At 44.4% G+C, this 25,888-nt stretch overlaps 1 protein-coding gene across 1 annotated transcript in view; it reads right to left on the bottom strand.

Moving 5' to 3' along the window:
• Positions 1-6,227: 6,227 nt before the first annotated feature.
• The window catches only part of hs6st1a (heparan sulfate 6-O-sulfotransferase 1a), a 59,137-nt gene continuing 39,476 nt past the window's right edge, over positions 6,228-25,888 (bottom strand). The window contains exons 2-4 of the mRNA XM_083998321.1: positions 14,018-14,240; positions 12,169-12,417; positions 6,228-10,152 (exon numbers count right to left, since the gene is read on the bottom strand). Of these exons, the coding sequence (XP_083854447.1) occupies positions 9,826-10,152; positions 12,169-12,417; positions 14,018-14,240 (799 nt within the window). The 3' untranslated portion in view covers positions 6,228-9,825. The remainder of the gene's footprint in view (positions 10,153-12,168; positions 12,418-14,017; positions 14,241-25,888) is intronic.

The raw sequence follows: 25,888 nt of genomic DNA on the forward strand, positions 1-25,888 counted from the left end.
GCCCCCAGGGGCCTCCAGGGGCCCCCAGCGCAGCGGGAACGCAATATTTTGATAGAGGACTCTCTGATATACAACTCATCTAAATTTCATGATGATTACTTAAAGTGTGTGTGTTTTGTTAGGACTCACTTTGATGTTTGACCCCTGCGACCTTTGACACTTACCATGGCCATTTTGGACACTTCTGAGTGGAGCACAGCTCTGATATTTGGCACCATCAATCTGCTCCAAGGTCTGGACTAGAATCTAAAGATTTCAGCTTCCCAGCTCAAAGTAATGCCTGAAATAATAGCAAAAATCGTCAAATTTCACATTAAACCTTGACCTTTGACCCCTTCTGAATGTGGGATTGGTCTGAAATTGCAGATGATGAATGGCCCTAGGCCCCTGATAAAACCCCGAAACTTTCAGGCTTCCAGCTCAAAGCATGTGGAAGTTATTAAAGAATATCTGTTGAATTTAGTCTTGTACACAATGAAGGATTAGAAATGAACACTGCTTTTTGGCCATTTTGGACACTTCTGAGTGGAACACAGCCCTGATATTTGGCACGCTCAATCTGCTCAAAGGTCTGGACTAGAAGCTAACATTTCAGCTTCTCGGCTCAAAGGATTGGTGTTTTATGCCTGAATTGATAGCAAAAATCGTCAAATTTCACATGAAAAGTTGACCTGTGACCCCTGTGAAGGTCAGATGGGTCTGTAATTGCTAACACTGGATGACCCTAGGCCCTGCCCTGATAAACCTCTGAACGTAACCCAACGAATGTGGAAGTTATTAAAGAATAGCTGTGTCTCCTGAAAATGGAGCCTTAATCAGTTTGTCCAATGTAAAACCAGAAATAAAGGAGCTGGCTAAAGTGGTGCAGTTGTGCATAAACATTACTACAGTGGACGGGTTCATTCTACACTATATTATAAACTAAGGTTCCTGGGCGGGAGGAGGGAGAAGGGGGGAGAAATGTTGTTTTCTGGAATTAAAAAAAAAAAAGGCCTATATGACTTGAGTTACTTGAATTATTTGGACTTTGTTGAAAAAGAGCTGTCTAACTGTTCTGATTCCTCACTGTTTATTCACATGTTGTTGAATTAAATCAACATGGCTTAATTTCCACACTGTTAAGGTGTTGTAGTTCCGTCCAGACGCCGTAGATGGCAGTGTCGCAGGCTATGGTCGCGACCGGTGGCGCCGTTGCAATGACGTCACATCCTCGGCAACAACGCGGAAGCTGCATGTCCGCCTGTCGGCTGGAGAAATAGGTCTGCGGGCCGTTGTTATGGCAACATGACGCCCAAAGCGGCTCGACAGTCACAAGCACAAGCTGTGATATCGTTACAGGACAAATAAAACACAATCTGCTTTCATTCAACATATATTTAGAGAGTAAAACATACATTTCTCGCTAGAAATGTCCTCAAACAATGCCAGATATATCCCGAAATGTTGTTTTTATGGCCAGAAAGCTGAATGAACATATTGTACACATTTTAACAGATTCAATTTGCCAAACAAAATATAATTTGAATTCGTTCAACATAGATTTTGAAAGTAAAACACACATTTCTCGTTAGAAATGTCATAAAAATATGTTGAAATGTTATTTTTGCGGCCAAATTGCTGTATAAATATACGAATTCAGCTGCAAATGGTACGAGGATCAGTTATCCAATGGGAGGGGAGCTCACGGCGTCTTTCAGCACCGCGGCCGGATCGGAATAGGAGTGAATGGATGGCTGGAGCACTTGCTCTGAGCGTCACATATCGCCGCGGAGGGGATTGAATTAAAATCAATTGAAATCCCTGTGCGTTCAGGTCCCACGCTGAGGGGTACCTTGAGTGTCTGGAAACAACGCGAACGGTCCCGCCCCCCTTCGTCAAAATCCGAGGATGAGGGATTCGCATTCAAGTCTATGAGTGGCCCTTTGCGTTCTGGAGCAACGTCGAGGGAGAAACGGTCCCGCCCCCCTGCGTCAAAATCCGAGGATGAGGGATTTGCATTCAAGTCTATGAGTGGCCCTATTCGTCGAGAAACGACCTCGAGGGTACCCCCTCCACGTCAGTATATTGACGTAAGGGGCCTTGACCAAGCGTCAACCGTTTGACGCAAAGGGGTGAGACTGTGTTGCCCAGAGCACTGGAAAACTATTCAACAACACTGAAACGTGACTTGAACAGAAAACAGCACATTTCACAGAGAGAAGTAATTAAAAAAGAAAAAATACCCCAAAGAGAAGGGAAAGTGAGCCTAATGTAAGCTATTAACTTCACGGCCTCACCCCTGCCTGCCAAAATGTATCAAAATGTCATTTCATTATTCTCATTCAATTAGAAAAGTTTCACTATTCACTGAATTCAGTTATTTATAGATAGCTGATCAATTGGCACATAATATCAAAGAGCAAAGAAACAGGCTTGTTTAGCTTATATTTTGCTGTTCTAAAAAATAAGGAGGTTTAAAATGTTTATAAGCAGTAAATAATAGCCTAATAATAATAAGATTTATTGGTGTGTAGCCTAAATAGTAGACAGGAATAGGCCATCCATATCATTTCTCACTCAGGTGGTAGACCACAGATATTTTGAATTTACTCAGCCTTTTCAAGTGGTAGAAGTAGCCTAGGTGACCTTGAAGTACTAAATCTATCAGCTATATAACATTTATATTCAGCAGGCTAGTGGTATCAGTTAAGATGTGAAAAGGGTTGTTGTAGCTACCATAGACGATGTCATGCATCTGACACTGGTCTAAATTTGTTGAAATTTATATTTTATATTATCAATAGGCCTACATCACATAAATAACAAGATGAGTTGAGGAAAGCAGGAAATGTAAGAAAATGTAAAATACGTTTACTTACTGTTAAATACTGTGCCATGTAGCCTATATGTGCATAAACAGTAGCTATAAGTGAGTTTGTATGATCCAACAAGGAAAATCAATGTTCAATCAAAGTAGCCTACAAATCATAAAACTAAAGGTGATCATTATATTATAGATGGTATAGATTTGCCATATAAAAGAGGATAAAATGGAAAAGCCGACTTTTGGACCCTGCTGTACGTTGGGGACTTGGTGTGAAAAAATTGCACATATTAATTCGAAAAGCAGCTCATGGAAATGAGGTTTGCTGCATGCATGCCGTGATAGCCAAGGGAAATAAATCCTGTATTTAGAATAAGCCAAAACTGTCCCCTTGGTTAACAGTATTTGTTATGTGGTAATGAAAAAGTAGAGACACTTAAATCCCTCTCATTATGTAAGAGTCACCTGAGACTACTTGAGTCCATTTTGTACAATTTTACCTTGAGTTTGGGTTATAGTCTCTATCTTTTGGACAGACTGTCCCTCTGGGGGAGATTGCTAAAAATGTGCCAGGCTCCCTTTCTACCTGTTGTGTGGTCTTGACAAAAAGAAGATGAAAGGTACGGAGACTCAGTCCCAGGGTGCAGAGGCATGGGTCTTGCGTTTTCATTTACTCGCTCTGCAGCTTAAATTAAATTGGACAGCTGATCCTCCAGAGGGAGCAGTTCCAGGATTTGATTTAACATTGTATAAAAAGCAGAGACATTAATTATCCTGTTGGATTTGACCTTCACTTTGATGTGCATGCGTGGACACCTCTCTCATGTAGACACACACACACAGACGCACGCACGCACACACGCACACACGCACTGTAACACAAAAATCTGTTGCATCCTTATGCGGGAAGGCCAAAGCGTCCTCAGTGGAGAGTCCCCACAAGTATGGCTAAACATAGTCCTGACACACACTGCCCACAGGGCCTGTTCATCTGTCAAGGAGGTGACATCTTCAGATGAATTATGGGAGATGGTTGTCATCTTCTCTGGGGTCACATAAGAAACGGTGAACCCTGGCTGTGGGCTCCCTCTCCTCACACTATCACACGTCAGCCGTTTTAGAGGTTGAAAGCCTCGACGGGGGACCAAAACGACCTCAATTAAACCTCCATTAATATTAATACATTTTGTCGTTTCACGTGAGTTGCCGCTAATTAAATGTGTCCCTGACTGTATAATGGGGGTCAGCCGGGGTCTCCTACATGAAGCTAATTCACCACATTACAGCCACCAAACACCGGGGCCGGTCTGAACTCAAATCTTAAATACAGATGGACAAGAAGGCAGACTTGGCTACCTTGGTGTTTGTCAAAGTTACACACATACATATTCAGCAAAATGAGAACTTTTTAATTAATTTTTTTATGCATTGCATTGCAACAATCTTCATTTTAATGTCCTGTCGTGTTTGCATGTGTCACTCTTGTGTATAATGGGAAAATATGCACCCCTTTAAAAGCCTTAGATTTCACATTTGGCCCTTACCCAGGTTTTGTATCCTGCTCCATTTCTCCCACATCAACCTTTATGAGACTTTTATGTAGAGGTTAATAAGTTTACTGCGGATCAGCTCTTTGTGAGCTCCTGGGCCACAGCTCCACACGCCCACACGAGCACAATCAACGCACATTTTAGATCATAATGGGATTGTTGTGGGATTCCTCACACTGGATTCCCAGTGGTCTCAGCCTGTAAGAGCTCCACACTGTCCTGTCCGCCTGCCTGGGAGGTTGGATTCTTCTTTTCAATCCTTTAATATCATGAGGGATGATTTGGTGTTGACCTGGGAGATTAGCCAAACCCGGAGTGGAAGGTCAGATAACAGCCACAGATGTCCAATCTAATCATAATTTATTTTATTGCTGAAAAAGAAAAGTGCACTCCCACACTGGACTGCACTCTCTTGTTGCCCTTTGAATTTTTTTTTGACAAAACAGGGTATTGAAACACTGCAAATTGTTTGTGTATAGAGATTTATCCACATTGTATATTTGACGATGAAGGTCTAAGCTATGCCACTGCTGGAAATGACTCAGCCGGAGACAAAAGACGAAACTCCATCGTGACCGGTGCCAGTGCCAACGGGGCAATCCTCCAGAACTACAATAGCCTGGCTCTGATGCGTGTAAGGGAGGCACTCAATATGAACTTATCTGCAGAATTCCACGCTGAAAATAAGCGATAATAATGCCAGAGCTTCTTTGTTTGCATGAAAGAAGCATGGGACCGGCAATGAGGAGCTGCAGCCAGTTTGACCTCCTAATAATGGACTGCAGCCAGAGCCCATACAATCACTCAGAGCCGGATTCCCACTGCAGGAGCGAGCGGGCACTTTCTCTCAAACACTCACATGCACATGTTCAGCCAAACAAAAGCTGCTCAGCCCTCTGCAGTAGCTCAGCCATTATTGTTTGTTTAAGTCCAGCTGCACTTGAAATGACAGCGACCCAGAACTATGGGCAGGATTAAAGACTGCGTTCAGTCCAATGCACCATGTACCAGCTGCCAGAGAGGCTGCACAGCCTTCCCTTTCTCTCTTGCCACCCCTCATTTCCCTCCCGCTCTCTGTTCATATGTCAGGCACAAAAACATCCTCACTTTTCCCTCCTGTCTTCCTTAAAGGCCCGCTCTGATTCCTAATCTCCTTTACACTCTCACTCTTGTTGGTGCTGTCACTGAGCTCTGATCTCCCTCCAGACAAATCCCTCTGCTTGTTTCTGTCCAGGCAAATTACTTCTCTGCTCCGCCTCAGAGGTGGAGGGGGGTCAAAGTTGAAACTCACCGGACTTGTAGATGAGATGGGGGTGAAGGCCCCCGCTCTGCTCCATCTCTTTGCATGCTCAGCCAAGGACAGGGAATATTTATACCCTGCCCCTCCCTTTGCACCTCCTTCGCCAAACACCTACCTGCCACAGCAGAGAAAGACGCATATTTTTGTGCATATACGTGCGTTAGGTTAGGCCCAGAGTGTTTGCAGATTGAATTAGGCTGTAGATCACAGCTGACAGGGCTGAGGCTGTCATTAGGAGCAGGGACAGGCTGCTTTATGGGGTCACGGTCCTGTGGTTAGTGTAGGCGAGTGGTAGAATATGTTCTCTGGTTATGGATTGGCCTGTGGATGGAGGTGTAAGAACCTGAGGGGCAAGGCTCCCACACAAGTTGTCAAAAAATTCACTAAATAAGAGTCTTAAATGAATATGTGGCTGCAGTTCAAGTGCGGTACCTCAGATGTGATTTCCAAGTCGATGGGCAATGTTTTTCATGAGTGTTTGCGCTTGATAAAAGAGCGACAGAGTGGGAAACATCATAAATGATGTGCAATGACAACCACAACACGGTCGGGTCTGTAAAAATGAAATATTTTAATTGGTGGCTTGATGATTCATTTTTGCAATCATAAGAAACAAACCCAGAATTATGCATACAGAAAGAGCCAGAGACAGACTGCACACCAATCCAAAAAAACAAAACAAAAAGAAAGTCTCTATCACACTCTCTTTAACACATAAAAAAAGAAAAAAAAAGATGCTAGTGACACCTGGGTTGCTTCATTGTCACAAAATAAATGCTGTTAAGACATCAGATATACATAGTGATGAGACATAAAATATTTGAGTATAGCTTTACAGCTTCAATCTCTGGAATTACTCAGGGAAAGGAGTTTTCTCTTTCACACTGTTCAGGCATTTTTGAGGTTTGCTTCAAATACGCTGCAAAATAAAACACTCTTAAAATAAAGAATCCATTTTGTTTTCTGTGTTTAGCCACAAATGCCACACCAAATATTGGTTTGGAGCCCAAATATGGTCTAATATAAGTCTGACTCTAAATAAAAGAGGTCTCATGGGCAAAATGCCTGGAGCTGCAGCGTCTTCAGGTCTCCAGTTTCAAGAATACAATGAAGGGGAAGTTAATAAGAAACCAAAAAAAAAAGGGACATCTTCCTTTCCATATCCTTTTTTTCCCCCCCAGTCCCTATTGCGTTACTTTGAAGGCTACACAAAAAGCAGCATATTGACTCTGGATGTATCCCAAAACCTTTCATCACCCCTCCTCCCTTCGTTCTTCTCTCCTTCATGAATCATCCCTGATTTAAAAAGGAGTTGATCAAAACGAGAGACACAGGAAGGAGGATCTGGGGTGATAATCTAAAAATGAACAAAGGGCAATGGTGGGTGGTTTAACTGTTAGTTTCTCCTCCCTTTTTTACTTAAAAAAAACACACTCACACACACACGCGCACAAAAAGTATTGTTAACAACAGGATGCAACATATTATTTATGGTAATGCCAAGAAAGCAGTTTGCCTGGATACATCCTCCAATTTGCCCTGTGGATGAGACTGAATCTGGACTACATTCAGCTTGATCTCCTTACTCTGTGACACGTCTTTTCCCCTTCTCACTTCTACGAACACTTCTCTCCACCTTGTCATTGGTTTTTCTCCTCTTATTGCTCGGATTCTTTGCCTGTAGACAGGGTTGGGGTCTGAGATAGATTCAATTCTAAGTGGATTAAGATGATTAACATTTGGAAACATCTTAAATTGTAGCCAACCGAAACTCGAGACTTGAAATGAAATCAACTAAGATGTATCTGACCATTGAAATAACAGGTGTAGCTTACTTAGCTTTACACCAGGTCTCTATTACGCTGGTGCTTGAAGAGATTCATTAGCAACAAGCTGAATAAATGTGGATATCCTGCCAGGTGTGAAGTGCTGTTTCACCAAATTCTGTCATGACAAATTAAAAATCCTGATTGAGTCAAACAATTAGGTGCAAAATCATGATTCAAACTGAAGCTGGCTATCTCAACCCAACTCTGCTAATAGATTTTTCTTGCAAAGAGTAAAGACATGTCCCAAAGGCAGACTTGATTTTTTTTTTTTTTTTTAAATATCCATTTACATTTTAGGTTTATATAGTAAAAAAAATATCTTCATATGTAACCAAGTCATGAGGAGGAGACAAAAACATAGGGAGGAAAAAAATGTTAAGGAAAGGGGGCGGAGTGGGGTATTATTGGCTTGCATCGCTGCGATGGTCACACTCCTGTGACATGCTATTGGAGGGACTTTGCTGCCCCGCCCTCCACCACCAAATTAAAAAAAATAATTAAAAAAATGGCAAGATAATTGGTCATGAAACCAGTCATTCACAAAACTCATTAGACTCTCTCTCAATCAGGCACACTATTTACAAAGGCAGACACATACGCCAATCAAAGGCATACTTTACATACTATTTACATACACACACACGCGGAAACACACTCATCCACACGGACACACAAGTAGTCAGAGAAATTACTGTATTATAATGCAGACATAATAATATCTGGCAATAATTATGTTGACTATGATCCCAGTACTTAAGAGGCACTGCTACCTCGTCTTCGTCCATTCATCATCGTGGGGGTAAAAACCAACAAAAAAAATATCTCTAACGTTAATGAACTACTGGTCGCCCGGAGCTGCGTGCGCCCTTTCAGCAGGTGGGACGGAGGCTTGTTTGGAGACTGCCGCCTTTTTACAAAAAAAAAAAAAAAACGCAGCTCTTGGTCAACCAAAAGAAAAAAAGACAAGACAAAAAAAAAAAAAAAAAAAAGAGAGAGAGAAACTGAAAATGCCACCCACTACATTAAGGGCTCACATTGCCATGGTGACCAGTAGTTCCACAACTCCCATCTCGAGCATTCGTCTGAGTTAAGGCTTCCAAAGCGCTTGCCGCTCACACAGCACGGTTCCTGGCAACAACCTGCAGCGGACTCTCTTTCTCCTCTCCCTGCCTTTGATTTCTTCACACCTATGTGAGACTGGGGTCTGTAATTGGCTGTCATTCTCTCCAGGACTGAGACACACACACAGACACACACACACAAAAAAAAAGGAGAGAAAAGGAGAAATAATGAACTCATTAAGCGACAGGAGCTTTGGGAACCTTTAACAGAGAAACAGGCCACTTTTTGCCCCCAAGATGCAAGGCTTCAGTAATGGCTATGGTCCATTGTACGTCAATCCGATCCATTAGCTTTGACTTATAAAACAAAAACAAAAAAACAAAAAAAAAACAAATAAAGGAATCACTTTTCTTTAGGCAGCAATATTGGTCTCAGTGTTATTACAATTCTGCTTTTAAAAAAGCATAAAACACAAAAGGAAATACAAATGAATTCATCCTAAAATGAGAATGAGACTGTCACTATTTCATGACCAAAGCGTGTTCATGGGTGAAATGGCAGATTCTTTTTTTCTTTTTTTTTGAAGCAGAAAGCTTTATTACACAACTCAGTCCATCTTTTTTCTTTCTTTCCTTCCTTCCGGTAGAGTCTCTCTCATGTATTCCCACCATTTTCTTTGTTCAGCTCAGCCATTCGCATACTTTGAATGCCTTCCCAGTTCCCTCTGAAAGTGGAGCATCCAGGAAGTAGACTGGTCCTTAGCAAGGATTAGCGGGAATTCACAGACTTAATTTTATTTTCTCATGCTCCATATCAGGCCACAGAGAACGAGAGGGATACGGGAGCGGGGAGCAGGGAGGAGGAGGGGGGAGGAGGAGGAGGGGGAGGTGGAGGCAGGAGAGATGGATGAGATACTCAGTTGTCAGCAACTCTTAAAAATATCTCTCCTCTGCTCAGTCTGTAATGATGATGAGAGAGACAGAGTAACTCAGAGGGGGGGAAAGGGCAAGCGGGTGCTAATAACAACTGGGCAAACCTCAATAACGTGAGCTGATGCAATCGACCAAGCCCCGGTCTCCATAGCAACCACTTGGACTCTCATCCCCGCAGCCCAACTCTGCAGTAAAGTCTGTTTGTCAGTCATTTGGGTCTTTGATGCAGGCGCCACTTGTAAGTAAGAGTGTGTGTGTATATGTGTATATGTGTTGTGTGTATATGTGTGTGTGTATATGGGTTTTCACATTACATATGCATGTCTGTATGTTTGTTCTCATTCTGCTGCTACCAGCGGTTGATGATCTGGTTCATGTAGTCCTCGGTGGGGAGCCGGCTGCCCGCCTCCTCTGTTCTGCCTCCCTCCTCGCCCTCCTCCCGCTCCTCCCTCTCCACTTCGCCCTCCTCCAGTGTCGACACCGAGCTCTGCCGGTTGCGGGAGGGCCACAGGCTGACGCCCAGACCCAGGCCCTGGTGGCTCTGCTGCATGTGGTTCTTGATGCGCTGCTGCCGCCTCTCCTGCTGCCTGGTGTACTGGTAGCGCTGCTGGAACAGGTCCTTGGCGTAGTCGTACAGCTCCATGTCGAGCTCGTTCAACTCCTCTATGCGCTGGACCTGAGCGGGAGGGAGCAGATGAAATATTTAAGTTAACATAATAAGATGAAGATGGAGGATGGATGGAGAGGAGGATGCTGCAGACAGGAAGAGAATAAAAAATGAACAGAAAGAAAAGGTGAGAAGGTTAAAGTGATGGTATTGTCCTTTTCAACCAAATAATTACCGGATCTATGAGACCAAAGAGACTTTATGTCCTGTTTGTGTTTCTACAGCATCTTAATAAGCCTGAAGAATTAGTTAGTTAACCTGACGATGACTCACCTGCTTTGTTGTGCGAACACTGCTCCCTCCCTCTCTCTCTCTCTGCTATTTCATCTTGCTGATAGTAATTGGGACATCGACAACAAAGGCCAACTGTTGGAGCATCATCTCCTTGTCTCAGCACTGACAGGCTACTAGCGGTGTCCAGAGGTTTTGGTTAATAGCGACTAATCACCGATGCTCGACACTGCAAATCCAACCCAGACGGTTCATAAAGCACTACAAGTACTGACCCCAGAGCAGCTACTAAGACCGAAAAGCTCCACGATCTATAGAACCAAAAGGAACGAAATTCAAGAAACACAGCTAAGAAGTAAAAAAAAACACACAAAAAAACCCCTAATTTACATTCCTGTTTGTATTTCCATCACATCTGAGGAAGCGTGAAGATAAAAAGAACAAACACAGAGTCATCCTCTGTGGTTGATTCATTTCTGCTTTAATACATAACCACGATGCATCAATAATACTGACTAGTGCACTACAGCTTCATTATTTCTTGAATAAATTGAAGTTGCCAAGGAATATGTTTGATCATTAAGTGACATTCAGCACTGTAAAATCCACCCCAGTGGCTTCTGATACATTAGAAAAGTAATCTAATCCCCCAGTGCGGGAACCATTGTAGTGGTGCTGAAGTTCCTGAGAACATTATTATTGGTTCCCAATTCCAAGAAAAGTTCTTGTGATAAAAAAAACACCCCACGACACAACGGAGAGAAAGAGAGATGGTGGCAATATTAAGACAACAGGAAACGTGTCTGATGTGGGCTCGGGCGTCGCGGCTGGCTTTATTGGCGCTGATCTTCAGCTGTGAGGGAATACAACATGGTGGGGGGAAAATGTGTTTAATTAAGAGAATGCCTTTGAAATCAGCGATGTAGCGCCGAATATCATTCGTGAGCGATGCGTGCCACCACAGAGGGAAGTGAAGCGCCGCGCTGATGTTAGAAAATTGGAGATGTTTGATCGGCGGCACGGGGGACGGCGGCACAAAGCCAAGACGACTGCGCCGAGCCGAGCTGCCACATTCAAAAAGTAAATATCCCTCTCATCACCTGCTGATGTAATTATTTGACTTTAAAAATAAATAAATGAAATAATGTGACAATTTCACACACTTCCTTAAGAGGCACTAAATGTGAAAGCTAATTTCAGAAACTCATTTCTTTTAGTCAAGATTGCCACATACAGACCGACCTGTCAGACGACATATCACATCACATCTCTCTTGGTCTACTTTCCCACAGCCTCCGTCAGCTGGGCGCACTTTATTTTCTCTCCTTCCTTTTTGGTTTTGATGTATAAGTCACCAGTCTGCTGTGTGCTGCAGGATTTTTTTTTTTTTTTTTTTTCGTTGGGAATTGAGCCTAAGAACTCCCACACTGGACCAATTGGACCAAAGTGTGAAGAACATCTTTGAAGCTGCTGTTTTTTTCAACAGCGACAGTCATCCCAACTCATTTCACAGCAATAGAAAACCACTGTGTTTACTCTTCTGTAGTCTCTTTCTCTCATTTGCTTGTGTTTCCACGTCTCCTTTCCTCTCATTTCTTTTTGAAATATTTGTTTGATTTATTTTCTTTCATCGTCCTTCTTCAATGGGACATGTTAAGAAACAGATTTATACAAGAATAACACACAACATAGCGTATTAATCATATAAATAAATACTTATTTGTATTATTATTTAGAGTGACCACTGTTTAAAGTGCATTCATTTACTCTCTCTCTACACAACTGACTACCAACCGTAGTATTGTCCAGGTCCACCCCCGCGGCCCGGGTGCTGTTGTACTGCATGAAGGGCCTGATGAAGCGCAGCCTGAAGGTTCGCTCAAACAGGAACTGGGTTTTCCTCTGGTACTCCGTCAGCCCAAAGAAGGCCATGTCTCGCAGGTTCTTCTTGGCCGACTCCAGGAGAAGCTGGGCCCTCTTCTTCTCTGGGACCGTGGACATGTTGTAGCAGCCGACGAGGCTCAGGTCTGCCAGCATACGAACCTAGAGACCAGAGGAGCAGGAGGGTGAGGAGGCTGGAGAAACCTGGGGATGTTTGTGACGTGTGTTTACATGTGTTTCAGAAGTGAGCGGCAGAAACACAGAGTAAAAAATGTTGTAGGAAAACACTGGTTTGGCCTTTTTTTTGTTGTTTTTTAGCCCCTGTGAGGCAGTTTGTGTTGTGTAAATAAAATTTGATTCAATTTGATTTGATTCAACAGGAGCGACCAAACATGAAAAGAAAAAGGACACATTTTCAAGACTTCGTATGACAACACTTTGGTTTTCCTTATCTTATAGATTAATGTTTAGTCACATCTTAAAAAAAAAAAACAGGAAAAGTACAAATGAAAACAGTTAAATTGATTATGAAAAATAAGCATTGTGTGTATCATGTGCTTCCATTTAAAATGTCAGTATCAGTCAACTTCCTTGGTCACCTGTTGCACTTTGTAAACTGAAGGAGTCGGTGTTCGGTTGGATCTGGTTGTGAAAATGAGAGATCACAGTACAGCCGAGTGCACAGTGGAGCTGTGGCGTTACAGGGACAGAGAGTGAATCCTACTGACTTTAGAAGAGTACACTGTGTGCACCTCAGCCTGCTGCTGGTCCATCAGGATGCTTCAAGTGTGTGTGTGTGTGTGTGAGTGCGTGTGCCACATTTATAAGTCATGGGACCCTGGATAATAACAACCCTCAGGCTCTGATGAGATAAGCTGGCCAACACGTTTAGGTGGGAGACTGAGATAGCATGAGAAAAGAAGGTGTGAATTCGAGGTGTTTATGACCAGCAGGCAAACTCACACTGTATGGTTATACGTACGTGTGTGTGTGTGTGTGTGTGTGTGTGTGTGTGAGGGAGAGGGTACGTTCACATGTGTGAAACTCATCTTACATTTTCCACATCTTTTAGATTTGCAATGAATCTGAATTCAAGAAATCAAAAAACAAACGCAAAAAAAGAATTCAAAATTTCTCCCTTAACTTTATCTTCATATTTTCAGCCCGATCTTTATAAGTTGAAAGAATAAATACGCTGTTAAAAACTCATGAATGTGTGGCTTCCAAATCCATATCCACCTACTGTGTGTTTGGTTTCTCATGTGAACATTTACCAAAACAATCTGATCTATTTTCCTGCAGAGATAAATTCCCTCTATTATTGGTATTTTTCCCACAGACTTGGATTAATGGCGCTAGCTGACAATATCGGGGCTATAATCTTACTGAGGAAGAAAACAAAGTGGTCCAGCGGGCAGCAGAGAGTTCAGGTCAGGTGCAGAGATGCAGGTTAGCCTGAGCAGCAGTGATAAATGGCAGCGCAGACCGAGGCTGGAATCAGCTGATCTTTTTCGGAGGATGTTTGCAACAAAAAGAAGAGCAGCTGAGGATTCGCTGGCATTTTTTTTCTCCCCCCTCCTCAGAATCAGTTTGAACGACTGCACTGGCTTCAGTTCAGGAGACTGTAACCGCAACAGTCAATGTGACAACGCTGCAGCATCTCATCCCGACTCTCTTTTACCCCTGTAGTGTACAGTTTCTGTTGTGCTATTGATTCACGTTAAAAGCTCTTTTTTTCTTTCTTTTTTTTTGCTCTCCCTACCTGTCTGTTGTTGGCCAGGTTGTAGGGACAGTCCATGAACTGCTGCAGGGTGCACCCCGACCAGTCCGAGCCCTCGTAGCAGGAGGGCAGCTCCTCGGGCGTCGGGGTCCGTCCATCGCACATGTGCAGGGAGGTTTTCCACGTGGCCCCTCGCTGCACGTGTCTCCACTCGCTGAGGTATCGAGACACGGGGTCCCTCAGCAGAGTGATGTAGTAGAACTTCCTGTTCGGGGAGAAAAGGAAAAAGCTCAGTCAATCAATATGGCAAAAAAAAAACCCTGCATTAAGGAGACAGAAATAAACCCAGACACAAATAGAACAAGCTCATGAATTTTCATGCGTTTCACTTGCAACTGACTTTATTGACTTTTGACTTTTTGTTTTCTTTTGGGAGTAATTTCTTGATTATTCAGATAAAGTGGGAAAAAAAAGGAACATAGCTAGATGAGCAAAAGGAAGAGGAGATAAAAACTCAACACTGCATCACATGTCATTCCCTGCTCGTCCATGTGGTGGCAGTGTTCACAACGCTTCACTGCAGCAGCTCATTCTCCCTCCTCTCGACTCAGTAGGAGGAAGGCTATACAGACTGAGGCTGTCACACCTAATACCACATTATTTGCATTTACTAGAGGCGGTCGTGTGATGCGCAAGGAAAAACTGGGCAGCGGATGAGAAGTGAAACTACAAATGAGCAGGAGGAGGAGAAGAAGAAGGACGGAGGAGGAGGAGGAGGAGGGGGTGAGGAGGGGAGGCAGAGAGTTGATTTGTCAGGCAGAGGATCAGGTCAGTGTTCAGGCCACACTGTGCAGGAAAAGAAACTGCTGGCACAAGCACATCTCATTCTGCAACACACACACACACACACACTCACATCCACATCACCACACAGCAAATATCCTTAGGTCTCAGACTCTGATACACACACGCACACACACTGCAAACATCCTTCCTCTCGCCTCACACTTGCACAGAGTATTAGGTCTGCCTCCGAGAGATGACTCATCCCACATCTGAGATTTGGATGGGACCGATTTTGTACAGAGTGTGTATGTGTGTGTGTGTACAATGTAATGGTGCATAGCACAGTTCAATGTCTCTCCAGAGGGGACACACACACACACACACACACACACACACACACACACACACACACACACACACACACACACACACACACACACACACACACACACACACACACACACACACACACACACACACACACACACACACACACACACACACACACCAGAGCAGAGACCTTTCCAGGCCTTCACACTCCAGCTAATTACTGCAGTCTAATCAATCAACACATCCTCATTAAGCACACACACATACACACGCACGCGCACACTAATATGCAACCTGTGTACTGTAGCTATGGGCCTGCAGTGTGTGTGTGTGCGTCTGGGAATGATGGTATGGATTTGTCTAGTCAAGATACACACGCCGTAAGTTGTCCTCCTCTCCTGGGCTGGAGGAATGTTTGCAGAGAGAAATTTTGTGTGCTGACAGGACTCCTCGAAATCCACACAAGTTGGGTAACATATAGCCTACACACACACACACACACACACACACACACACACACAAACGAGTCGGCTTCCATCGCTAAATCTTTGGCTTCACACTACAAAGCTCACCCGGGGGGGAGAGAGAGGAGGGGCTGCTGGGTGGACACACAAAGCCCCAAGTGTCGCACAAACAGTAGCAGTGTCTAGATATTAAAAAGAAGTGGCTAAGCTCGGCGAAATCCAGTGGCAGCGGGGAGATCCTGGACAAAAAAAACAAAAAAAAAAAACACACACACACAACTAAACTAAACCCCAAATCTATAGCAGCAAGCTGAGTGATGATGGTGCATAATGAAACAACCAAAAATCCAGCAGCGGCGAGGAGATCCTGCACAATAAAACAACTCATAAAAACAACATTTCATCTGGGGAGATCCTGCGCAACTACACAACAAAACAACACAACAACATAACAACCACACCCTGAATTTTGATCTGCGACACGGAGAGATCCCGACAAATGCAACAAATCTGGTTGCAGCGCGGGGGATCACGGACAATGCTGCGACTAAACCCCAAATCCAGTGGCAGCTGGGAGATCCCAGGCAACGAACCAAACAGACCCCGCAATCCGAGGACAGCGGGGGGATCATGGCCATAGAAACATACATCTAAACTCTAAATCCCATCAACCTAAACCTAAAAATCCCCCCCTCCACCCCCATGCCCCCACTCCCACTGGCCGGATCTAATCAAAAGCAGAAGAGGGGAGAAGCGCAGTCAAACTGGAGCCTGCAGGAGAGCGGGGTACATTATGGAGATTCCTATGATGACATTATCAGGATTCCTAACACTCCCCAGAGTGCAGTGTGTGTTTGTCTGTGTCTGAGTGTGTGTGTGTGTGTGTGTGTGTGTGTGTGTGTGTTTCTGAGTAAGACTACGCCTATTAAATCAGTGATGACATTTTCCCCCTCTTGGCTTCTATTCCACCGAAAAACCACGGTACTGTTTGGCCCTCGCTACAGAGACGATGGAGAGAGAGAGAGAGAGAGAGGGAGGGAGGGAGAGGGTGAAAAACAGAGAGAGTGGAAAAGAAAGAAGGAGAGAGAGTGAGAGAAAGAGAGAGAGAGAGAGGAGGGGGTGGAAGAGAATTTCAATTAGTTTTCTAATACTGTGAAAGCAGTGAGGGCCCCGAGCCCAAGTGATTTATCAAAGTTATGGCTCCCGCTATAATGAAGGCTCAGGCATATTACCAGGCAAAATAAATAAATAACATGCACACAAACACACACAGAATGCAACACACACACACACACACACTCACACAGAGAAGTCCACACACTGGGCGTACATGCAAACCCAAATAAATGATCTTAAACGGCGTGCCACTGCCTGCCTGTCGTGTCTGCTGGGTCAGGCAGACTGTGGAGAGTTTCTCGCCTTAAAGCCTAATGATGTCTGGCTGGTACACTCACATCCCTATAGGTAAGTGTGTTTCAACCCACCCACCCACACACACACACAGAGAGACACACACTCACACTCATGCACATTTACTTGCTCGGTCCACTCCTTCTGATGCACATGTGCCTGCCTCCGAAGCGACAGCATATTATTAGATAGGCTACACCCCCCTACACCCCCTCCTCCTCCTCCTCTCTCGTCCACCCACCCCACAGGTAATATTGCTTATAGTTGAACCATTCAAGCACTTGTCAAATTAACTTCAAAGCTCATACGCCAGCGTTCAATCTCTTTGCCGCCAAGATTTCAACACATCATCCTGCGGCTCAGAGCAGGAGTCTGCAGTCTGGGAACAGCAGCTTGAGGGGCCTTCTAGCAGCAGACCCAGTGTACGTGTGTTACATTTTTTCACTAAATTTCTCCAGAATGACTTTCTTTTTTGCTATCTGTGACAAAAAAAAAAACTCAACACCCTCTGAAAAAGAAAAAAAAAACACTCATCTGGTATCAACCGTGCCGACTAATCGGCGGGCGCTCCATGGTCTCATTGATAGTTCCTCTATCACACTGGTGGAGTGTAGAGTCGGCTGATAGCAAATTGAGTGTTTGGCAGAGAGAGGTGTGATGAAGTTATTGTCGAGATCACTGCGGGATCTGGACTTGAACAACAAGGACAGTTTTGTCTTTTATCTATCTATCTTTTCTTTTTTTTTCTTTTGTCCTGATCACTGTAACTGAATACAAATTGTCTGTCGCTGCAGGACGAAGCGTCTGACTGGAGGCAAACAGCCAGCAGGAAAAAGTACAAACACTTTCCCTTCACATTTCTAGGAAGCTTCAGATTTTTTTTTTACTGTCCTCTTTTCACCATCTCCTGTCCACAGCTGTGTTTACACGTGCCGTAAATAAGCGAGGACGAGACGTTCGCACGCCTTTCCCCACCTTGCCAAGGGTACAACTAGGAATTCCTCACCGTTTTTGGACACGACCACGGTCAAACTCAACAGACACAGAAGAACCAAAAGAGCAGCTTCCACGCAAAAAAAAAAAAAAGATCTTTCTGTCAAGTGTCGAGTGAGTCATTGAGAGTTCATGTGAGCTTGCAGTGCGTTATCAAGAGGAAACACACAGGCACTGGGCTTGTTATGGTCTCCGAGAGCTCGGGGAAAATGAGCCCTTTGCCTGTTTCCTGTGGGTCACAAATCACCACTTCTATAACCTCCACCTTCCGCGCTTAACCTCTTTTCCCCTGTTGCTGTTTAAATCTTTGCTCTCGCCCGTCTCCTCACAGCCCATCATTGTGTTTTCCCCTTCCAGCTGTTGGTTTTGTTAAAAAAATCTCCTCCCAGGACTCCTGGGTAATTGTCCTGAAGATGCACAGCGGATGGGGAACGGTTGGGTTTTAGTTTGTAAAAGGTTAGAGAAGAAGAGAGTCAATAATTAGAGTTAGGTTTGCATTTGGCATGTGCTGGTTTTCCATTTTTAGTCGAGGTTTCATGCCAATTAAGTGTGTGTGTGTGTGTGTGTTTTTGTAGGGTTTCTTTACAGGAAGCAACAAAAGTCGCAGAAAAAACGCTGGAGGTGGTTTGACTGCAACACTCAGGAGATACAAAGTCTTTTTTTATTTCTCTCAAGAGAGAGTGTGAAAAAGTTTAGAAGCCTTGTTTAAATATAAGGTTATAGCAATGATTTACGCATGCACGCACACACACGTGTGCGCCCAGACACACAAAACACGGTGACGCCAACAGCATCCCACTGCGCGGAGCAGCCATGATTTATTAATAGTCCACGGATGTTTGTTGAAACCAGATCCACTCATCAACAATACGGCTCTTTTCCCACCTCTAAAAATGGACCTGAACTCAAACCACTTAAGAGTAAAAGTTCAAAAAATATACATCACGACATAGGAGGAGAAGTGAAGAGATGCGTTTTTCACCTGAAAAAAGCGTTTGTGTGGATGCTGATCTGAATTTTAACGCACTGAAAGGTCGACAGTGCGCTGGAGCGAAACGGCTTTTGGCAAAAATGAATAAAATAACTGAATCGCATTCAAACAATGAGAGAAGATTTAAGGTTAGTCGCAGACAGTCTGTGTGTTTCTTGGCTTGGTTTGAAAAATAAAAAGCTCTGCTGGACACTGTGATCCGCCAACAATCCATCACCTGTGTGTTTTTTATTTGTTTCCACAATTTGCTATTTATTGGGTCATTACATGCCTTAAAAACATGTGATTTCAGTCAGTGCTTAAAGGGGAACTATGCAAGATTGTTACTTTAATTAAACAGCTTCTCAGTAATTGTGATGGTTACATGACTTGTTACTGGGAGAACGGAGGCTCTCTGCCTTCCACCGAGCGTCTCTTGGCCAAAAACCAACCTTGGAAGGTCAGCGCCTACGACCCGCTGTCCCAGATCTCATCTCGCGAGAAACATGGACTGTGAAATATGCACTATGACGCATGCCTGGTAACCTCTTGTTAACGTTAACCACCTCGGTCGACATCGCTCCATGGATGACCTTCCTGCTGGCTTCAGTGAAAACAGATGCACATGGCAGAGAGGAGGGTTAGTGGTGAGTTTTTACAACTGTGGAAATATGCAATGTGAAACTGTAGGGGGAGCTCCGTAGAGAAAAAAAGTGACCAAAACAGCGAAAAAAGGACTTGCTTGATTAAAAAATAACTCAGTCATGAGCCAGATATCAGATCAGTGTCCAGTTCATAAAGTTACTACAGGAAGAACCGACAGCGTCTGTGTGACGGCAGCGTAACAACAACAACAACAACAACAACAGGTACATGGATCAGAGCTTCTGCTAAAAAATGTTTGTTTTCTCTTCACGCTGAGTTTTCTTTTCTTCAAATCGAGATTTGACATGAACCACGGACTGGAAGGAGTCGACACAGCATGTGTGTGTGTGTGTGTTTCTGTGTGTGTATTTCTGTGTGTGTGGTTTCTTGCTGGGAAACCCCTCGAAGCTGCGGCCTGTGTGTGTGGCTCCACAGCCCTTTGCTTTTAGTGGACTGGTCCCAAGGAATGTGTAAATGAAGATGATATCAGCCATGTGAGAGTGTGTGTGTGTGTGTGTGTGTGTGTTTACAGGAGGGGGAGTGAGGAACAACATGTCAGGACTTGAATCTCCACAGACTTCCACTGAGTCCTTCCTGTTCCCTTCTTGCTGCGGTACATGTCAGTGTTTGGACACTTGACTGTGCATACACAGGCACACTCAGCCCCTTAAACAACCGGCTGTCAGGTCGCAGATTATCAGTCTCATCCCATCTGACAATAAACAATCGGACTGTTTGGCTGCGGCTATAGACAACCTTCTTGTCTTCATGTCAATCTCCTCCATCTGCAACCGACTTCCAACCTCGCGGCACCTCATTTCACCCCTCGCCGTCCCTCCTATACCTCTGTTCCCCTTCACCCCGCTCACCATCCGTCATCTCATCCCCCCGCGTCCAGGATGTCTCCCGGCCAATAATGACGCACCGAGACGGACAGAAATAGACCCTCTGGTTCAGACAAGCTCTCGAGGCCTCCCTTTTCTGGCTCGCGCTCGCGCCTGGTACCACTTATTGTCTCTTTCTTTCTCCTCTCTCTCTCTCAGTGAGTCGATCAATAACAGCCCGGGGACTCAGACAGCCTGGCTTGCTAGTTTGGACTTTAAACACAGAAGACGTACGGGAGACAGAGTGAAAAAACAGAGAGTGAAAGGGGAAGAAGAGGAGAATGAGAGGAGACAGTGGCCACAGAAGAGGGGACACAGGGGGGGCCGCGCTGGAGCCGAGCAGACATCAGGAAATTGTGGTTAAATGTGAGGACACTTGTGGAAATTCTTTGTTCTCCCTCAGCAAAGAGATTTCAAATAGGAGCCAAGAAGTTCTGGTTTTTCAATACTTTCCATCGAAACTCTCCACGTTTTTCTATATATTATAACGTCCCGACTGAGAGCTACAGGCTTTTGGCGGAAATTTGATCTGCTCGCTGTGTGCTGCTGATGTGGTCGCCCAATGTGACTGCATGGGACAAGTAGGTCAAGTCTAGTCTGCAGTGATCACAACAACAGTTACAAGTAATAGTGTTCACCATTGGTGGTGCTGATCAATGCTTTTTGACTAATCAATCGCTTTCTGTTTGTTTGGTTTGGGTTCTGTCAAATCATTATGGGCTTATGTTGCTAGATGATATGATTTATTGATTATCAGGACAAACAGTCAATCAATGATGCACATAATCGTTAGCTGCTGCTCTACAAGTGCAGCCATCACAAAAAGCAACATACAAGATGTAACATTTCACGTCTATGAATTATGAATGCGCTGGTGTAGAGCTGCAACCAACGATTATTTCCGTGATCAATCAAGCTGCCAGCGGCTGAATTAATAAATTAATCATGTAATTCATGAATGGTCCGAAAATTGTGAAAAATATAATAAAAAGCCTTTTGTGGGACTCATATGGCATCATGGTGGGACAATTATTTCAATAAGGCTGCAGCTAAATGTCTTGCTGTGTTTGACATGCAACCACATTGATTCCTGACTTTTTAGAAGAGAATGAAATGAACTGTTTCACGTCTAGATTAAAACTGCATCCGGTCAAGTGTTTATTCAACATGGTTAAGACCTAAAAAAAGGGGGTTTTCGTGTACAGTACACTTCCTCCTGCCCCCGTCACAGTCAGACATTGTACTGAGACTGTTTCAGGTCGTCTGCAGCGACTAACACAGTGTTCAGATGAGCTTTTCTCTGCACACAAGGTGTTCTTCACACAAAAAACGCAGGTTGGCAACACAAGCGACAGTTGCTGTGCGACCAAAACTAAAAGGAGCAAGTGAAAACGTTGCGTATGGTATGTATGCACCGTGGCTCCAACATTAAAAAGCACGAGTCGCTGCGTTTCAGCACAAAAAACAAGACAAAACAGAAGCATCCTCTCCGTGATTATGAGACAAAGAGAGAGCAGCGGATGAAGAGGGAGAAGAATGCATCTGATGGAAGAGTAGCCGCCGGCTGGAGCTGGACCTTACAGTACGGGAATGGACAAAAACAAAAGAGAGAGGGCAGACGGAGAGAGGGAGAGAAAGGGAGAAAGGGGAGGGAATCCCCTGAGTGCAAAGCTATGTTCAGCAGGAATGTTCTGCCGCCTGTTCTCTCATGTAACTTGACTGGCAACAGCCCAGAGAGCTGTCTGACAGAGACACAAGGAGGAACCGAGGGAGGGAGGGAGAGAGAGGGGAAGAGAAGATGGATTTGGTGGGAGAGAGATGGGCGGAGGACAAGAAGAGTTGCACAACTAATCACAGATTGTTGTTTTTTTCACTTTTCCATGTTTCACAATTAAATGTAATGCGTCTCTGAAAGGGTTTGACGATGACGACGCCGGATACACCCACACCGAGATATCCCATCATGTGTGACTAAATAGTTATTCCCATAATCGATTTATCTGCCGATTATTCTTTCAATGAATGGATTAACTGTTTTGTCTACGAAACCAGGGAAAAAATGTTCAACACGCTGAATAAATCCCACATTGCGACGCCCTCACATGTCAAGATAACCGCAAATATTTTCTTTGCGATGTTGGAGTCGGACAGCCAAGAAAAGCAGGAAATCCTCCGATCTGAGAGTCGATTTTTTGCTTGAAGAAATGACTGAAACTATTCAACCACAATCTAAACAATTGCCATGCATTGTTCTGTCGCTTGAATAATTGACTAATCATTTCAGTTTAATCCTATTTCATTACTGTTTCTGAAAGTCCCACTGTTGGAAAAGCTGCAGGTCAAACAACAGGGCTGCTCTGTTGCTATATCACATATGTAATTCTGATAGGAATGATTAACAAAAACGTAATTTGACAGCTATATCGCTCACTGGATTGGAAGGAAACCTGATATAACCACTGACAGATGCATTTACAAGTTTATATTATCTACCCTCTGAATAATAAAACCCCCCTTTCACTGATTTAAAAAGCAGCGGTCAAAGTTTTGGAAATCTCAAAGCTTATCTTTGGTTTTACGACAGATCAGGACAAACAACAATATTATTACAGATTCTCTGCCAAGTTTTGCCTCCGGGTTGTAGCTGCATCCCAATGGAATTAAAAAAAAGTGATTATCGGCTGAATTTTGTACAAAGAGGCCAGAATGAGAGCATAAAAGACTGCGTGTGTGTTAAAAAAAAAATGGAGCTCTCAGCAACTTTTAAGAAAAACTGCACCGAACCTAATAAAAGAGAAAATGTATGCTAAGCTGCAAAAACATTCGATAAAACAATCTGTTGTAGCTGTGACAAATAAGTGTGTTAATACTGTAAGTGTAGTGAGAAAAAACACAGTGAGCCAGAAACACAGAGGGGAGAGGGATGGAGGCAGAGCTCTGGGCTGCTTAAGGTAAATCCAACCAACCCAATAACCCTGTATATGGAACCGCGTGCGTGCGTGCGTGCATGCATGTGCGTGTGTGTGTAAATTCCCCTCGGAGTGGCGTCATGTTCATATGCCTCCTGATACCGGGGTCAAAGCAATCACTTTGTTAATATGATGATGACATATGAGTAAGTAGCACTCACACAACCACACCCAATCCCACCACACACACACACACACACACACACACACACACACACACACAGGCACCTGCATGTTATGACTTAGTCCTTTCTGTATGCGGTGATGTCACATTATTGATATGTCCCAATAGTTCACTTAACGGGAAAAAGGAAAATCAACAGGAGAAGGAGCGAGGGAGGAGGAGGAGGAACAAGAGGAGGAGAAGAAGGAGGAGGAGGAGGATGAGGAGGAACAAGAGGAGGAGAAGGAGGAGGAGGAGGAGGAGGAGGAGGAGGCATGATGCCGAGTTTGGGGGCAATTAAAAGGCTGGGTAACGAGGCTAATGAGTAGACAGGTGGCCCCATTACAGAAGCAGGCTCACACACTCATTAACACACACACACACACACACACACAAAACCTCCCCTCTGGCTAGGATTAGTGTGTGTGTGCAACTGTGTACGTGTGTGTGTGTGTGAGCCCCCCGTTTCCCCGTTAATCAGTCGTCACATATGAGACCGGAGGCAACAGGGTGTTTTCTGTGCGTGTGCATTGTGTGTTTGTGTGTGTGTGTGTGTGACCGGAGGCGAGAGTGTGAAATCGGAGTGATAAGGCAGTTAACATTCAAACCTCCCCACCTGCCCCGTGCAACCCCACACCAACACACACACACACACACACACACATATATATATATATATATATAAACACACTGCAGTGCTCGCTCCTTTCCCTCTCCACTCCAGCACTACATCTGTATTTGTGTGTGTCTGTGTGTGTGTGTGCGTGAAAAGTAGGCATTTGTTTGTATGAATAAACAGGATAATGAGATATCGCTAAGCCTGTAGCGGTGGTGGATAGTGTACACATGTACGTGTGTGTGTGTGAGTGAAAGAGAGGAGGGGGGGAAAGAGACGGCATGCAGGCAGGAGCGAGATTTCTTTTTATTCAAGAAACACTCTTTCAAGGTAGTGTCAAGTATTTGCCCCGGAAAAGAAAAAGAAAAAAAAAGGAGGTGCGGGCTGATGTGGCTGTAATTACACAGCCAGAGACAGGTATATGGCGTTGCCTCACGTTTACCCAGAGAGCTCAGCAGATGCACGTACGCTGCACAAACAAACAAACACGGAAAAGCAGAGTCACATGAGGATAACTCTCGGTCTCTGGGTATCCTTGAGAAGTAAAAGCAAGAGATGGGGAGGAGGGAGGAGGAGGAGGAGGAGGAGAAGGAAGAGGGAGGAGGAGGAAGAGGAAGGGGGCGCTGGGATGAAGGTATGAAAGCAAAAAAAAAAAAAAAATCTTCTCTGTAGGCTAAAAAATTCTCGAGCAAACCAAGACACAAAGAAGCACAAAAAGTCTAGTTGGGAAAGAGCCAGAGAGGCAAAAAAAAAAAAGACGGAATGATAAAGTGGAGGTGGAGAGGTAAAGGCGAGGAGGAGGAGAGCAAGCGAGGAGCGAGGAGCCGGCAGCGAGAGCAGCCCGGTGACATTTGGGGGATATGTCTGCATATCAATGGAGCTTGTATGGATAGTGGTTGTTATTATCTTTTGACAGAGACGGGGAAGAAGGGAGAAGGGAGATGATGGTGAAGGGAAGAAGGGAGGGGATTGGATTGGGGGGGTTGGGGGGGGGGCAGCCAGTCAGCCAGTCAGCCAGTCAGTCAGTCCGTCCGTCAGGCCCGGAGTCAGGCCCGAGGCTGGATTTACACTCTACGCCCAGGAACCACAACCTGACCCTGGGGAATATAAGGGGACAATTGGCTCTTTAAGAATGGAGGGAAAAGTGTGAAAGGAGGGAGGGGTGTATATGAGTGATGTATGTATGTATGTGTGTGTGTGTGTGTGTGTGTGTGTGTGTGTGTTTGGGTTGGTGGGGAGGGGGAGGGGGGGTTAAGGGGTCCTCCAAGCCCAATTAAGCCTGACTGCATGTCGGAGGGCTGTGCCAAACATGCCCCACCTGTTTAGAGAGGGCCAAGGGGCTAATGAGCTCTGCCTGAAGGGAGGGAACAGCATGAGGAAGACAGAGAGCGGAAAATGGGAAAGAAAAATTCCACGGATTTCCAGAATAAGGACGACATTCTCCACTTTTTTGTCCCCCTCCTTCTCTCATTATGCAGCTGCAACTCAGCGACGGCGACGCAATGTCAGGCGGGATTTCACAGCTAAAATTAGCCTTTGTTATCGTACGTATGCAATCACAACGGTATACGAGGCTATAGCTACATGTGACACACATGCACATGAGAGGCTCCACAATCAAATCAGTCAGACGACAAAAAAACATGCAGCCAAGAAAATTAAAAACCAAAAAGAAAAGAAAAA

Source organism: Trachurus trachurus (genome assembly GCF_905171665.1).
Source record: "Trachurus trachurus genome assembly, chromosome: 22".
Lineage (NCBI taxonomy): Eukaryota > Metazoa > Chordata > Actinopteri > Carangiformes > Carangidae > Trachurus > Trachurus trachurus.